Source organism: Serinus canaria, chromosome 5 (assembly GCF_022539315.1).
Source record: "Serinus canaria isolate serCan28SL12 chromosome 5, serCan2020, whole genome shotgun sequence".
Taxonomy (NCBI): domain Eukaryota; kingdom Metazoa; phylum Chordata; class Aves; order Passeriformes; family Fringillidae; genus Serinus; species Serinus canaria.
In genome coordinates this window covers 2,904,948-2,921,603 of record NC_066319.1, presented here as the reverse complement: position 1 = coordinate 2,921,603, position 16,656 = coordinate 2,904,948, and the positions used below count along the sequence as shown (strand labels likewise).

The window sequence follows — 16,656 nt, the reverse complement described above, 5'->3', positions numbered from 1 at the left end:
TATTTGCTTGTGCTTACACATTCTGCAATGTTTCAGATAAATGGATTTCACCAAGACGAATGAAACCCCTCACAAGAACTGCATTTCCCTACAGTACTTACTATGTCCATTCTAGATGGTATCTGGCTTTAATTTCCTGAACTTGAACTCTTTCCCTGCTGGTTTTCATTGTTACCTACTTTGACTTACATTCATATCCCACTGTATAGCTGGCCCCTTCTTTTCTTGGGAACGTGGCTGACATTAGCTATTACAGATGCAGGGGGAACAGTTTCCTCTTTTCATGTGCATTGCTATCTTCCATCATAAAATTCCCCATTTTCATACCCTAACAGGGCACATATATGTGAAAAATATAAAGCAAAGAGTCAGGCTCCTTCTTATGGTTTTGTGCCCACTCACTCTTAAATACCTCACTGGTCACATATCCTTTGACTCTATTTCAATCTGCAAAAATACACTTACAAGTATGAAAGCTCTATTTTATTACATGTAAACTCTTCAAATACAAAGACTTAATAGAGATTTTCACAGCATAAGCAATAAAATTACAATGTAATTGTAATATTAGGTTTTTAAACATGAACATTCACATTAATTTTCAAATTTAATTGTCTTTTGTTACCAGAAAAGTAAAGCAAATGCTACCAACATAATTTTGAAATTCTGCCCCAAAAACTTACCTTTAGAAAATATATATTTGTGTCATCTCCTCAGATAAAATTTTAAATACTTTCAGCTCAAACTGTACATACACAGACACACAGTGACTGTTCCATATACAAATCTGCTGTATCTTATGTAAGGTAAGTTTAATATTTGAAACAATAACAAAAAATAAAACCAAGCAGCTTCAGAAGAATTTGTAGAAATTAACAAAATATCTAGTTTTATTTAGCTTTCAGCTCAACCATCTTAGAAATCAAGCAAAATTTTACACAGAATGAACATTTTTCTCCTTTGCCAGATGAAAAAGTTTGTATTGCTTGCTCCAGTCAATCAAGTTGGGTTTGAACATACCAAAGCAACTGCACTGAAAAAAGTCTGCAAGATTCTGGAAACATCCAAGGCTGAAAAAAAAGAGAAGAATATGCATTCATAAACCTAAGAAAAGAAGACTGCAAGCATGAAAAATACCACTTCACCCTGAGAAAGCACTTAAGATATTAACCTATCAAGGCAGACAGCTCAGGGAGAAGAAACAGAAGAGCTCTCAGTTGAGCATTATTCCTTTGCTGAACTTTTACAACATGTTTTGCATTAACACATAAGAGTAGATTAAGTTGAACTCATATAATGCCCCACACTTACTAAGATCCCATCTGTTAGTATACCTGAGGAAACAGGGAAACCTTGGTGCTGATTTCTCTATTAATAGAGCTAAATACTGCAGGAGAAGTCAGAAAGGGACCAGCTCATACCTTAATTCTCTTTCTGATACTACACAACAGACAGAGACTGATGAACAAATTTTTGGGCAGCACTCCCTGAGCCCAAAACCAGTGGTTTTGCATTTATGAAGCAGGGAAGCAAATCAGTACTGAAGAGATAACATGTTTAAAACACTCTATTCATTAATACCCACTTGTATGGAGTCCTCCTGAGTGAAACAGGATGCTTGGAGGATTTTCTCTGTACCAGGAGATTCATTCTTTCATGTGAGGTCAACCCCAGGAACACAATCTGGTTGGAAAAAAAAATGTAAGTAATGGTTACAACATGAACATCACCAATTAAAATCCTAGTGAGCAAAAGATACTAATAAGAAGGGAGTAGGGGGAAAGAGCCTGGACATATCTAACAAATAAGTAACCACTGCTATGGTTAGCATGGAAAGTATGATGAAAAGTATGTCTTTAAATGTCACTTGGGCTAAAAGAGAACCTGGCAAGAACCAGCTTCCAGAGAAGACAAGCTTAATTGGGATGTCTGGGAAGACTGTATTTCACAGATGTCTGCAGAAGTATAAGATCTATCACAGTTAAGCACCAATCTCCTCAGATTTTTGTCTACATTGTACCACACAAAATGGTAGAAAAAGATACCTTGATCCCCAATGACACTAAATGCCATAAATCAGTATGTTTTCAAATCACTGTCTATGAAACACAGGAGTTAAACTGTGTTAAGTAGTTAATCCTCCCTATCTTTTTCCAGCATGATATCCCACTGTCTTGGACATTGCAAATATCTAGCAGTACACATCTAAGATTGTGGAGCTTTCTGTTTTTTGGGGTTTTTTTACTAAACAAGATGTAAAACAAGCCCTTAGCTCAGTGTGCTTAACACGTATTTCAAAGACACCTCTTTCCTAAGAGCTGCTAAACAAGCTGTTTCACAGTTGTTTTAAGACAGCTCTTCTCAATTTTGTTTGCATAGCCAAGCTTTTCTCTAAGAAAAACATAAACAAGAAATCTGACAGTCCTCAACAAGATAAAATCCAGGTCATATATTTTTACAGTGGCAGTGGGATTTAATACAGTCTAATGACTCATGGCTGAGCTCTGCCACAGAATTTTCAACTCAGAAATAATTGTGCTACTGAGTTTTCGTGCAGTATTGGGGGCATTAATACCAGTTCTATTAGTCAATTAAATTTCCTGTCTTTAAATACAACTTTTTACAGGCTTGGAATTTTGAGTAGTAAACCCAGAGCTCAGTCATAGGAATGATTTGCAGACTGTGATTCTACTTCCAGCAGAGAAATGCTGAGTGCACAAGCTGAACCTGTGAAACTTCAAGGTCTGCCCTGAGATTTAAGAGAAGCACCTTGCTGTGACAGTAATCAGGGAGAGCAGGCACAGAGTTTTTATGGGAGCAAATCATCCAGGGAAGAGCTTTAATTTGACAAGAAGCATAAACTGAAGGAAAATATTACCTGATAAAGCTGAACAGTGAGCCATGCAGAGGCCCACAGGGTGTGGAAACAAGCTACTGAGGAGATGTAGGAAACCCAGGGAGAGCAGGACACTGTCTGGGTGAAGTATGTCCATGCTCCATCTCGATGGAACTTTGCTGCACAGTGGTTGGACCAATCTGACAAGACACACAATCAGTTAATTGTGGTTTTAAGCCCTTAAGAGCTGAGGAAAGATTATTTGCATGAAATTAACATTACATAGCAACATCCTCTAGAAACATCATGTTTCATCTACCCCGTTGCCACCTAAAAGCACCCACACAGATGCTTGCTATTCTGGGTGCATAATCTTTACACTCTGTGTTCATGATCCACAGAAAAACATCCTTGTTCTTAAAGGTTGGTGCTATAGCAATTCATCCTCAGCAACTAAATTATAAGGGTTTTCCTCTCCCTTCCAATAATTTTTTTAATTTTACAAAGTAACAATCCAGGTTCATTAACAAGATAATATACTTTTTTTCTCTTCAGAATTAAACTACTTTAAAACCAAAAAGAAATGTCTGCATTTAGTATGAATATTTAAAAATTAAAACAAACAAAAAAAAATCAAGCTTTTGCAATAATGTATTTGCAAACTCATTTTCTGTTACAGCAAAGGGGATCCAGATTAGAACCTGTCACCTGACCTTCTGCCACATGGCTTCCCTATTTCCTCTATAACAAAAATGCTTCCTGCTAGAGATGGATTTGAAAGCTAAATAAAACTACATTCATGGATACATACACTGAAGAGTTCCATAAAGCAGCCAGACACCAGTCATTGTCAGGAAAAACAGGAACAACAGGTAGTAATAATGGTTGCCAGTGCCTGAAATTGAGGGAAAAAACGAAAAATATTTTTAAAGTTGGACACTTTAAAATTCAGCAGTACTTGTATTTTAACTAAAGTCAGCAGGAATAAAAAGAGTCAAAACCACTTCCTATTTTAACCTCTGCCATCCACAAGACAGCTTGGCAAGGCTGATCTCTCTCTCAACTTTGTCCTGTAAGCCATCCCAATTTATATAACAGAATTAGTTCTGATAAAGTCAACCAGGATTTGTCTCCTTCAGAGCATGCCTTCAGCTCTTTTAGTCTGGTGTGACCTAATCAAGCAACCACAACTCCCTACCATGCACAATAAAATTGTCTCATATACTGAGAAGTCTAAGCTCTTCAATTTGCTGGACCTTGTGTGCTTCAGAATTGAAAACATACACGTAAAAACCCCTAGACCTCTGTCAGAAAAACTGTTACATGAAGATATATTTCTTTAATTACAATGATATTGCTCAAAGCTTTGAGACAACACATGAGAAGGATGTCTCAGCACCTTGTAAATGGCAAACATTGCAAAAATAGCATTTAACACTAGGAAAAAGGCTGTTGATAAAAAAAAATGTGAAAAATATATTGTTACAAATGTGAAGCTCTCACCTTCCTATCTTGAGCATCACCAGTAATAAGGCAGAAAGGAAGAGAGAGGGTGAGAGGGAAGAACACAAGAAGATGGAAATGCCCTGCAGGGTTATCTCTGGTACAGCTCCCCTCAGAACTGTCCCTAACAGAGACAGGGGGCAATGGAAGTTCAGGAGGACACACGAGTCCAGCCACTTCCAGCAGTTCATTCTCCTCATCCACAGCTACTGCATTAAAATGTCAGACTGTGCACACTTGTCTGGTTCTTTTAGCATCTACTCCTGGACAGATTGTCCAAAAAAGTTTGTCTAATCCCCTTCTGAACTGCTGACATTGCCTGTGTCTGCAAACCCTTACAGCAGCAAGCTCCAAAATTTCCCTGCCTGCCATGTGGAGACATTTCTCCTTTACCAGTTTTAAATCCCTAGTTCTGTTATAACATGCTTGGCTAATAATTCTGCATTCACTTTAGCCACCATCTCAATAATTTTTTTCTTTCCTTTTTAAAAGTCTCAATCATATCCCCTGTTCCTTTTCTCTCCAATGAAAGAGTTACAGATTGCATAGTGTGTATTCTTAGGGTGACCACTCAAACAATCCCTAAATAATCTTATTTGCTTTTATCTCTTCCATCTGATTTCCCTCTGGCACCTATCAGAGTCCCTCAGTATCACAAGGATATTCTTGTGTCATGTATGCTCTCTCTTTAAGGGGATAAATGTTATCTCTGCAATTTTAAAATAAGTGGCATTTTCAAATTTGATAAAACAACACACTCTCACCTATGCACTTTCCAGTCCACAGAGAATGCTGATCATATCTGGCTACACATGCTTGACAAGCAAGGCAATGCACAGATCTCAAAGGCTTCCTTACCTAGGTGAGGATGAAGGGAAAGAACACACTCATAGCAGAAGCATCTACTTTGCTCAAAATTTAAGGCATCATCTTACAGTTACCACATTTTGCATAATTACTGTGTCACAGACCTCACAACACAGAACATAGATGAGAACCATACACCTTAACTAAAAAAAAAAAAAATTGCATTTTAAAAAATTAAGATTAGAGTCCAAGGATCTCAAAGCATCTCTTATTACCATAAAAGAAATAAAGAAATCTAAACAATATACAACAAACTACTTGTGTAACACTTTAATGACAGGCAGTGAGGAAAAAGGATTTTTATGGCAGTATTGAGTAAAACAGGTTCACAAAAAAAAAAAAGTACAAAAGCCCTACTTACAAGACATGATGTGCAAAATGTTCTAAAGTCCAAGCAACCAGCTTCTGCAAGAGCTGTAATGTTCTGAAAGATAAAGTATTTTGTGCTTGCATGTGGATAACATTATAACATTTCCATAGGTGCTATGAAGATTTCTACATTAGGACTTTTGCAGTTTGTAAGTATTTTAAGTGCTAAGCATGAACAGGAATAAGAACTCGCTATTTAAAGAGGTGCACAAGAAAAAAACAAACCAGTAAAGACTAATGCAGCTTCACCCACACAAGATTACTCAGAAAAGTATTTCTGTGTTGCCAAAATTAATAAATTATGTGAATTAAATATTCCTTAAAATGAGATGGCACCTCTCATATAGTCAGCCAGGCTTCAGGGAGACAAAGCCTGCTCCTTTACAAGGACATAATGTTTATGAGTCCTGTGGCAATATGTTAGAACTGCAGTTTATTCTCCCTGGCAATTGGAAGGAATACAACCTCAATGAGAGCCATGAGATCATAAAGAAAATGCTTTCCTTAACCCACAGGCTGGAGACCAGACACTAAATTCTCTACTGACTGGCTGCCCATGATTTCTTTTGGCTACTATAAAACAGTTAGGAAATAGCATGTGAGTTGCAGGATGTTCAAGCACAAAACACATTATACACATCCTCAAAGTACATGATAAAATGTAAATAATTACTAGCATATGATATATAGGAAAGCACTGTGACTATTTCTTTCTAACCATAGACAACTGAAGCAGAAACCATGCAAAACTTCTATTTTTTAGAAGTGAAGTTCCATGTGAATTCATATCACAGATAACACCGGTGGGTCTGTACAATCTTTGGCCAAAGCTCACATTTCAATGAGAAGATAGAGGCAGGGAAATTACAGCAGGACATGGAAGATAAGGAAACAAGCAGTAGAAGGAGAAATTCTCCAAGACCTGTGGTGTTAAACAACATTGCTAAAACCTCTTGCAAGGAAGAATATTTCACTGCTTTCCAGTTTAACAAAGCTGCACATGATGACAAGCAACCACCAGAAGTGGCTGATACATGCTGCACCGCACCAGCCCTTCCATTTGTTTTTTACAAAATCACCTACCTCTTTTCTTTCTTCTTCTGAAGTCTTTATATACCCAGGATCAGTACTCCAGGTTTTGTAGAAATAATAGAGATGACCCATCATGCTGAACACAACAGTGATTTTAAGAATTACATTTGTGGTATGTGATAGTCAGGTTAAGGACTATATTCTTATAACTCAAAACACCACTATTTGTCAAACAAGAAAAATATTCTAAAATTAGTTAACACTACTTTACAAGCAAGACACAAGAAGGAAAAAATTACTTTTGCTTTTACAGTGGGATCCTTTCTGTCCTTCCAAGGCCATCTTATCAGAGACATGGAATATTCTGTCCACTTTGAGTGCTGAAGAAGACTGTTACAACTGTATAAACCTGCATCACAATTTGGCTCCATGTCATCCCCCTTAAAAGTCCTCCAGACATCTGCTTTTGAATATTTCAGCGGTAGGAAACAAATTTGATTTATTTTTTCCCCTCTGAAGCTTTTGTACTTTATTTAAACAATATCAGTCAGACATGCAGAGCTATAAAGCTTCTGGCAGCTGTGAGATTTGTTTGGCTGCTGTACCTACCCCTAACTCAAACAGGCTCTTACCCAGTCTTACCTTGTCCCATTCATTTCAGACAAAATCAACTAAATATACTCATTCAGAAAAATGAAACTGAAAGTCATCCTGAAACTATTTTTGTCACACAAAAAAAAAGCCCAAGCACACACTGCTAAAGGCTTCTGAAGGTAATGGGACATTAAGAACACCATTTTTACACTATGAACTAAAACCACCTGTGTATCAGATGACTGGGGAAGAAAAACATGTCAAGATTAACTGTCTCTACACAGCAACAGAGGAATATGGAGTGGGACTACTTTCATACAAATTAAAGTCATACATGAAACTTGAGAATTCAGGCTGCTAAAGAACAGTCCCTGCTGCCACCAAGGACCAGACAGAGAGCTCAAGTTGGGATTGCATCTCCAGTGACTCCTCAGTCACTTCATGAACTCCAGAGAAAATAATTTTTAAAAATCCAGGATGCCAACCTCAAAGTTGTTTTGTCTTATGAACTAACAACACTGCAAACAGTTCTAATGAAAATCAAGGTGACAACTCCTGAAATACTGGCACAAACACCAGCTGGTTTTGTTACAATGCAGTTGCAGGGTGCAATTATAGAAGTCAAAATGACGGTGTGTTTCTTGTGGATAGACTACTGGTCTATTTGCACTGGTTTTGGTTTTTTGGAGCTCAGGGAAATCTTTAGTTAGAATGGCTATATTTTCATTCAGTCCAGAGGAAGTCTGACAGACAAACACAGCCAACTAAAATCCTGAAAACTTTTAAAACATACATCTGTGACCAGCTCCAGAAGGAAAACACACTCATGAGAAAAAGGGTTGGACAGTGAAACGAAAACCTATCCACTGGCCCATCTCACCAAGCTATGGTTAGTACTTCAAGAATATTGCTATGCTCACTATCTTCAGCAAAGTGTCCGACTCAAATCCCTACCAGTGGATTTTTTTTTTCCTTTCAACTTAGATTACACCAATAAAACAAACCTTAAACCTTCACAACAATTGAATAACACCACTTCCATTTATACAAGCATGTGTGTGAATCCCCAGCAGGAATACACTTGATCAGTTCAAAGTTAATCCTGATAATTCCATTAAGGACATCCTAATTGGGAACAGCACAAGAGAAAATGTAATTTAAAGGCTGAATTAAAAATTAATTTAAACTGTGTAGCAATACATTGTAGCTGCTTTAGTACAAAATTATGTGCAGTTCTAAGTATCTTCCTAAAGGCTTTTTCATGCAACTTTATCAATAAACAGATACCCACTGTGTAACAAAAGAACAGGGCACTGGAAAGAGAGCACAAACTACTAAAATGTTTTTGTAATCATCACTGAGAAGGCTCTTCAAAGCAAGTAAATGTCAGATAGAAATTAATTCACTGAATACTAAAGAGTCAATGTAACCCGTGAATAAAGACAGGAGACTGGACAGTCTACTTTGCAGGAACACAAAAAAATTTCTTCTTTCTTTTAGGGAGGTGGTGGTAGAGGATGTTGTTTTTAAAGGCAGGAGCATGAATACCACCAACTGTCAAATGCTTATCATTTTAGAAAGAAGAGATGCTTTCAGTATTTATATTAAGATATGTGTTACCCAGTTATACCATATGACAAAATACATCACTGTACAACAGTCTCAGTGAGGAAGATTAAAGAGTGACGTGTAGGTGCTAACAGAAATCATTAGTTTTATAACACTTTCATTCTGATATGCAATAGGTCAGGCTATAAAGAAGACAAAAGAAGGTACAGAATTTTAGTCAGTGTATAACTTTAAAGTCACTTTGCCCCTTCCCAATGGGATTAAACCAATCTTACCAGACACTAACAGTCACATGGAATTATCTGGAACTTCTCATCACAGTTTGCACAACCAGGTTTAGTTTTACAAGAAACTCCAAGCAAAATTGCTTTTCTTGAGTATAAAGGATATCAGGCAGGAACCAGAAAAACCAGGTCATGGACATCCAGAAAACTGAACTTAGCAGAAATGCTGTGGGAAGATATCTTAGATTCTTGAGCCCCACGAGTTGCCTGAAAGAACATTAAAAGAAATAAATATTTTTCAAAATATATTTGAAATATAAATCATCTGGTTTGTAACTGCAAAAACTTCATGCACACGGTTTATTTCAAGTTGCTCAAAGCAATCAAGAACTGTCACTCAAAAGCATTCTTTATCCATACATATAGGGGGTTAACAATGCAAAAATAAAACTGAAGAGTGCTCTGCTCCAGCACAATATTATGTATCTAAGAAGTGCTGTAGGAGTGGTTGAAAAGTTCCATCTCTGTCTATTTGCACACAGACAGCATTGCCACATCAGCGACCACTGACTTTGGCAGGAAAAGTGAGAAACAGCTCAGGATAACACTGGGAGGTCTGGGGAGTGGGAGAGAGGATGGCTCATTAAAACTCATTTTGTGACTGAATATAGCAGGACAAAGTTGTGATAAAGGACATTTCTGAGCAGATATCTCAATGTCTACCAGATAGAGACCATCAGTATCACTCTGACAATAAAACTAGCTAACAGATTGGGTTTCGGGTTTTTTTCCAAACCCTTCAGTGACAAGAAACTATTGTTATGTGCACCTACATACATCCAATTATTATGGTCATTCATTCTAAAAAGTACAGGCATTTAAATTCTCCACACACCGTGCAACCATTTCTCAGGAGGTACCTTTTATGTTAACTGAAACTAAACTTTGAAAAGAATTATGCATCAGATGCTTTTTAAAGTGTCTTTGACAAGTACATAAACAGAAAAAGCCACAAACCTCACAAACAGAGACATCACAAACAGCAGGCTGAGAAGCAAACCTCCTTTTAAAAGCCAAGAATCAGAACTTAAGTCCATGACGTATCCAATGGCCCACATGAATGTCAAGGAAGATGCTAACATCAGGAAGAGCTGTTAAAATTATTATTGTTGTTAAAATATGACAAAGTACTCAAGCAGGTCTTACTTAAAAGTATTCAGGTTATGTAATGACAAATGCTGAAAGACTCACAATAGGATAGAACAAGGTGACACATCAACATATCAAAAGCAGGGGTGAGGTATGACATAAAACTCTCACCCAAACCACTCCAATGTGCTTTCAAAGAATTCTATTTTGTGCACCCAATTTCAGAAGAGTTAGAGTTAACTTGTTAGAGTTAATTTGCATGTCACTCTAAACACAGCATGCTCTGGTTTTATTTCTATTAGTTATTACTCAGGAAATTACCTGATATTTCTCTACTATTTTCAGTAACCTGTTATTTCTCCTGTTCCTCATTTTTTCTTCCTCTTGTAGCATGTAAACCATGAAGGGATTCTGACTTTGGTAAGCCATGTCAAGCGGTCTCTCTCCCTTTAACAACAAATAGGGTTATTTATTTATTTATTACTTTAAACATAAATACTCTCACTTTTAACAAAAGCAAGAAATTAATACAGTTAAAACAAGACTAACTGGGCAGTTACTTCCCAGCCCTACTTCCCCCTCCACTATTTTTTTAAGGTAAAATTAAGCTGAATTCAGAGTGCTAACATGCTTAATCAGAGCTTGATAGCTGTGAAAACTGATACTTGTAGATAGATTGCAGCTGTTTTTCTGTAGGACTGCTTCAAATAACATATCTATATAGTCATGGGAATCTATACTTCCAATATTTATGCTATCAATTTCTACAAACATTAAGTTGAAGCCTTTCATGTGTGATAACCTTTTGAATGTACAAGCAGGCATTGCCAAACACCAGCTTTCACAGGAGGACATTCACTTAATCTGAAGTCTTAACAAGTCTGACTAGACACTAAGAAATGTATTTTTTAAAATCTGCCCAAGTCCTCATGACAACGTCTTTAAGTAGAAAACAGCCAAATGAAGAAATGAAAAAGAAATTAAACAAGGCCCCAAGAAACTGAAACTAATTAAACACCCCAAGAAAATAAAGCAAGAAAGGGTGAGGGAGCATAATAAAGTCAAAGGACACAATTACTGTTCAGTGAACACAAGGTTTGGCTGTTCATTACACAAAGTTTGCAAAAACTCTCTGCATTCATACTTTGAGCCACACCTCAAGAAAGGTACTAACTCCTTTTGGGAAAGACTAAGAACATCTCCTCTTAGCCAAACCCTGCTGCAATTTACATCCAACATGGAGAAGATTGAGATTTTTCTTTACATTCATGTTATACATTCATGCTACATGGGATAAAATATCACAAAGGAAATCCTACCTTAAGATTTTTTATGTCCAGGCTGGCACCAGCTTCCAGTAACAGATCCACTGCACTAGTATTTCCTGAGGCTATTGCCCAATGCAGTGCAGTATTCTTTTGAACATTGTCTACAGCATTGAGAAAGGGGTTAAACTTTAAGAGAAACTTCATGGGTTCTGGTCTAGATGAAAATAAAGTGTAAAAGTTAACAAACAGAAGATAATCTAGACTGGAAATGAAACTTTTGAACACTTTATAAAACAACAGTTCCCATCTGTGAAACAGCAGATACACAATGCCTTCTCACAACCAGCTCATCAATGGTAGATCCATGTTTAGAATTCCCCACCTGCCCTGGAAGTTTTTCTCCAGATGATGTTACCCTACCATTTTAACAAGTATGAGGTACATAACACAGGTTATATCTTCTACAACATCATAGCTTGTATCTCCCCATTTTATTAGTTCTAAATGCATTTCACTGCATCCACACCCATTTGCTTTCATTTTGCAGAAAATACAATAAGGCTGCAGATGATTTAGTCACAAACCTAAACTTATTTAAGAAATTCCTTTCACTTTCTTTGCTATATCCAATGAGCATTCCCAACTCTGGATCTCTGACACAGCTCATATTTTTGTACAAATGGAAGGGAAAGGAATGTCAGTAAAAAAAAAAAAAAAAAAAAAAAAAGACGGTAAGGAAAAATTCACCTCACTGCTTCTTGAGTACAATACAATAGACTCTTCTCTTCTTCAGTAATTCTCCACTTACCCCATGGCTTTTTGTGCTGTTAACATTAAAGGTGTTTGTCCATTGAAGTCTGTTGTGTCTATGTTCTAAGATTAAGAGAAACATAAGCAAGTGATTACCAGTGAATTCAGGAAACAGTAGAATTTGGGGCTATGTAACCGGCTTAGCTTCACTAGTGAACAGAAAAAAGACAGAAATCAAAATATATTAGCCAAGAAGCCAACACTCATTTAAAACGTTTTCCTCCTTCTATAAGTCTTGCATGTCATTCCTTTCAGAATATTCTAAGTTTCCATTTAAGGAAATTTTTAAGGGAGAGACTCCACTAAGGATATTTTTAAGTGAATCCTGTCAGCTGTATTTCTTGTCCTCTTTGCAAAGAAATACTATCAGTGAGACGGACCTTATAAAGCAATGCTAACCATATTCTTTGTGTAAATAGATGTACATAAAAGATATAAAGAAAATACACAAAACAGGTTTATTAAAACAACCAAGAAGGATTATGTATCTCAAGGCATAGGTAAATATCTAACCTAAATTTTCTTCCTTCTTCACAACAAAGGTTTCCTTGCTTTCTGCCTCCACTCATCATTACATTAGTGCAGATTTATTTAAAAGAATTATTCACATGGATATTTTTAGTAGAAGGTAGGTGGGCATACAACTTTATTAAGCCCGTGATACACGCCACTGCACCCACATTCCTGAAGTCAGTTACTCTGCCTAAAGAAAACTTCATAAGAAAGAAAATAAACTTAGCAAACTTTTAAATCCTAATGCTAGATTGTTTCTCAGAATCAGTCTAGAACATATAAGAACTCTCTTGTCATTTTTATTAGCATGTTGTTACACTTGCCATCAATTCTGCTCATTTCACATATAAGCTAAGAGACATCAACTACCATGGATACAAAACAGAAATTTCTAATGAAAATTCAGACCTAGTCTGATCATTTTTTCTGCATTCTTCAATTTATGGAAAACTGCATAGATTATTAGTTACAAAGCTGTAATCAAATCATAAATACTTCATGATGTCTACTCAACATATGCTGCTTTTTGTTCCCATGTTTAAAAGCCATTGGTTATTTCACAGCAACACAAATCCACACATCCTTAACAACACTCCAAAACATGCTGAAATGTAGGTGAATCTGGATATGGGGGATGACAGGAATAGGGAAGAGCATTAAAAAAATTTATATATGCACATAAAAATAGGTGTAAAATCACTGTTTTTCAACTAGGGAAAAAAACCCAATTAATTCTGAAATGTCTCTTATACACAGGCAGCTACTTGTAAGCAGAAAAGAACATTTGAGGCATCAGCAACATACCTGGCCTTTTGCTATGAGGTAGGCTATGATGGGCATGTGTTGGAACAGCACTGCCAAATGAATGCTACTGAATCCTTCCCCATCAATAAGACTGGGATCTGCTCCACATTTCACCAACAACACGACCATCGGAAGGTGTCCTTGTCTACAACAATATGTGAAGTGAAACTATAGAGATGATTTTAAAAACTGATATTTTAATGAAAGCATTGCCTTAATAATTCTCACAGGCATCCCACAAAATATTTCAGCTTCTCATGGCTTTATTCAGGAAATCATATTAAATACATACAGCCTAATAAACGAGCCTAGGATGAAGTGTTAATTTAAGACTACAGTGGTTATTCTACAGTAATTTCTCCTGTGAGCAGTCACCCAAACCTCTGACTCTGGGAAAAGACTGACAGTCCAGAAGAAAGCACTCATCTTCCAGTGAGAGATTTTGCACTTGGAGAAGTTGTCCCAGAATAATTATTTCAGATTATGTTTTCCAGACAAGCAGTGCTTTGCTCTCCCAGAAAATGCTACCACAGCTTTAAATACTGACAGATTTGCAGTTAGGGGTTGCAAGCAGCACTACCTGGTGGCCCAGTGCAGGGGTGTAGAATTCAAATCTCCACCAAGCTGATCCACCACCGCACCTTTGGAAATGTAGTATCTGTGTAATAACAGCATAATAAGGTCAGGAACAGACACAATAAAATAGCAAAACATTATACTAAAGATAACATAGCTAAAGGAGAATTTTTTATTATGGCCCATAATAAAAAATTCACTGGAGAAGCAAATGGACAAAAGTGGTTTAGCAGTAAATAATGCTGTTTCAAGAAAACATTGAAGAAAAAATCAAGTCGTTAGCAAGGTACTTCTAAAATCAGCTTTCATCTTTGTTACAGGATGATTTCATGTGCTACATGATTTCACACATAAAGAAACAGGCTACCTTTACATTTCAGTGACATTTTCACTAAGGTAAGTGCATTAAAATTCGATTTCTACCCTTCTCTTCTCAAAGTGATTATAGGCAACAGTGGCAAAATACACTGTGTTAGTGTCACAGGGACTCCCAGCTTACTTTACCAGCTCCTGTCTGTTGTTTATTGCTGCCCAGTGAAGAAGAGTCACATTTTCTTTGTCTGGTTGTCGAACATCATATCCTGCTTCTACCAGTTCTTTGCATCGCTCTAGCATTCCATACCTTAAATGAGAAAGAAAAAATTCAATTTACATATCATTTTTTCCGTATTCTCCAGTCTGGAGACAGTTGCATCCTAAAGAAAAAATACATCTCAGTAAGCATCACCCAGCAGATCCTACTGGAGCAAATTCCACACTGCGTTCAGTGGAAGCCTTGTAAAGAGTGGGGCTGTGCCTTGATGAGTAGAATTTTCTAGTTAAACAAAGCTGCTTGAAATGTTTTTATTTACAGTAGCAACAGTAAGCTATTTTTCTTCTTCTGCTACAGGGAGAAAATGAAACTGAAAACGTTTCCTTTGTAAAAATATCCAGCCTGGCTCACATTTGAGGACACTCCCATCTATTTCAACACTCTGCACACTCAGAACATGTACTTACTGTGTAGCCTTGACAATATCACAGGTGCTGGGGTCTTCAGCAATGGGATACGGGCCTGGGAGACCTTTATCTTCATGGACGCTGTGGCTCCTGTGCATATGAGGTCTATGAGGCCCAGGGCAATGGCTTTTACACTGATGGTTAACAAAACAATTATTAACCATTGTTATTTATCGGCTGCACACATCACACACCTCCCCCTTTACCAGAAGCACTCACTGGGCGTGGTAGGTTCTGTTAATACCCACGAAGATGTTAATTCAAAGCACAGTTAAAGCCTCCTGGCAAGAGACCAATCCTTTCATTTGCGGAGGACAGCAGGGAATGGGGTTAAGGTGCATCAGGACAAATTACAGAGGCGGTCAGCACCCCGCAGAGCTGGTTCCCAACACAGCAGCCTACCCCACAACAGCGCTACACTACGGAAACCACAACCTACGGCCTTGGGGAGGGTTTGAAACGCACTTGGCAGCCACGGTGCCACCCGTGCAGCCAGAAACCCGACGCGAGGGAACAGACAAGGCACACGCAGGGCACGACACGGACGGCTCTTGCCCGCGAGCCCCCGCCAGACCCCGGCGGCACCGCGGCCGCCCCGGCCCCGCTCTCGCCACCTGCCAGGAGCTCGCGGCCGCGCTCCGCACCCCGGCCCGGGCAGCGCCAGCTCCCAAGCCCGCTCCAGCCCCGGCGCTACCCGCGGACTCCCCGCTCACCGCCGGCCCGCTCCCCGCCATGCCCGCGGCCCCGCAGCTTCCTGCTCCCGCTTCCTGGGCACGGCTGCGGGGCGGGCCCGGGGCGGGCCCGGGGGAGCGAGGGGAGGCCCCGGAGAGCCTTCCCCGAGACTGTCCTTGCTGCTGCGGAGCCGCTTGGGTGAGCCGATCGCCGGCTCCCAGGTTTCTTCAGATGTGCCTGAAATGGCTCCTTTCCTGTTACCCAAGCAACCACACCGAAAATATCTTTGTTTTCGCACAAGATCCCCCCGTGTGGCGGACAAGGCGAATTTTCTGCTGGCGAATTTTTCGGGGCTTGTGCCTTAGCAGCTGAAAGAGATCCCCTGGTGAAGGCTCTGGGGCACGTCCGATGAGGAGAGGCTGAGGGAGCTGGGGGAGATGAGCCTGGAGAAAAGGAGCCTCAGCGGGGACCTTCTGAGTCTCCACAATTCCCAGAAAGGAGTAATGTCACCTCCTTGTTGGCCCGGTTCCCACAGGAGTTCAAGGCCATTTGGGACCATTTCCACCCTAAGTTGAGCCCCAATATCCCCTCATAATGATAGCCAGGGTGAGGGAGGAGCCGCCATTTGAGGGCAAGCAGTGAGCAGCAAGTGGTGACCCCCTGAAGAAATGGGGATAAACTGGGAAAACACCGAAGCATGTCAAACCCCCACAAGCTTCCCAGGTGAGGTGGGATCCTGGCAGCCCTCAGAGTGATGCCACCTCCTCTGGCCTGAGGAGAAACCCCATCATGGGGTGACTGAAGACCTCCAGCTCTCAAACATCCTGGGGCTCTGGGGACACGGGGACCTCCTGTTCCTGGAAGAAATGTA

General features: G+C 39.0%; 1 protein-coding gene across 3 annotated transcripts; it reads right to left on the bottom strand.

Moving 5' to 3' along the window:
• Positions 1 to 468: 468 nt before the first annotated feature.
• ZDHHC13 (zinc finger DHHC-type palmitoyltransferase 13) lies at positions 469 to 15,964 on the bottom strand. Of its 3 annotated transcripts, none has more exons than XM_050975038.1 (17): positions 15,827 to 15,964; positions 15,114 to 15,247; positions 14,614 to 14,736; positions 14,119 to 14,196; positions 13,539 to 13,683; positions 12,220 to 12,284; positions 11,463 to 11,625; positions 10,465 to 10,590; positions 10,012 to 10,145; positions 9,161 to 9,261; positions 6,659 to 6,783; positions 5,568 to 5,630; positions 5,104 to 5,197; positions 3,648 to 3,731; positions 2,879 to 3,036; positions 1,586 to 1,683; positions 469 to 1,070 (listed from the first exon to the last, which is right to left on the bottom strand). In XM_050975038.1, exons 1-17 carry the CDS (start codon positions 15,845 to 15,847, stop codon positions 935 to 937), a joined length of 1,848 nt encoding a protein of 615 aa, XP_050830995.1. In that variant the 5' UTR covers positions 15,848 to 15,964; the 3' UTR covers positions 469 to 934. The 3 variants fall into 3 exon arrangements, with proteins under 3 accessions (XP_050830995.1, XP_050830996.1, XP_030096409.2); XM_050975039.1 differs by having other exon boundaries at positions 15,114 to 15,203; positions 15,827 to 15,924; XM_030240549.2 differs by lacking the exon at positions 15,827 to 15,964 and having other exon boundaries at positions 14,619 to 14,736; positions 15,114 to 15,129.
• Positions 15,965 to 16,656: the final 692 nt, after the last annotated feature.

What these genes read in the sequence shown, in the direction of transcription:
- ZDHHC13 (XM_050975038.1), bottom strand. Translation starts at nt 15,847, where the DNA reads ATGGCGGGGAGCGGGCCGGCG. An exon ending in CCCCTGCACTGGGCCACCAG is followed by an intron (nt 13,684 to 14,118) that starts GTAGTGCTGCTT and finishes ATATTGTTGTAG; the next exon opens with ACAAGGACACCTTCCGATGG. An exon ending in CATTTTGCACATCATGTCTT is followed by an intron (nt 5,198 to 5,567) that starts GTAAGTAGGGCT and finishes ATCCTCACCTAG; the next exon opens with GTAAGGAAGCCTTTGAGATC.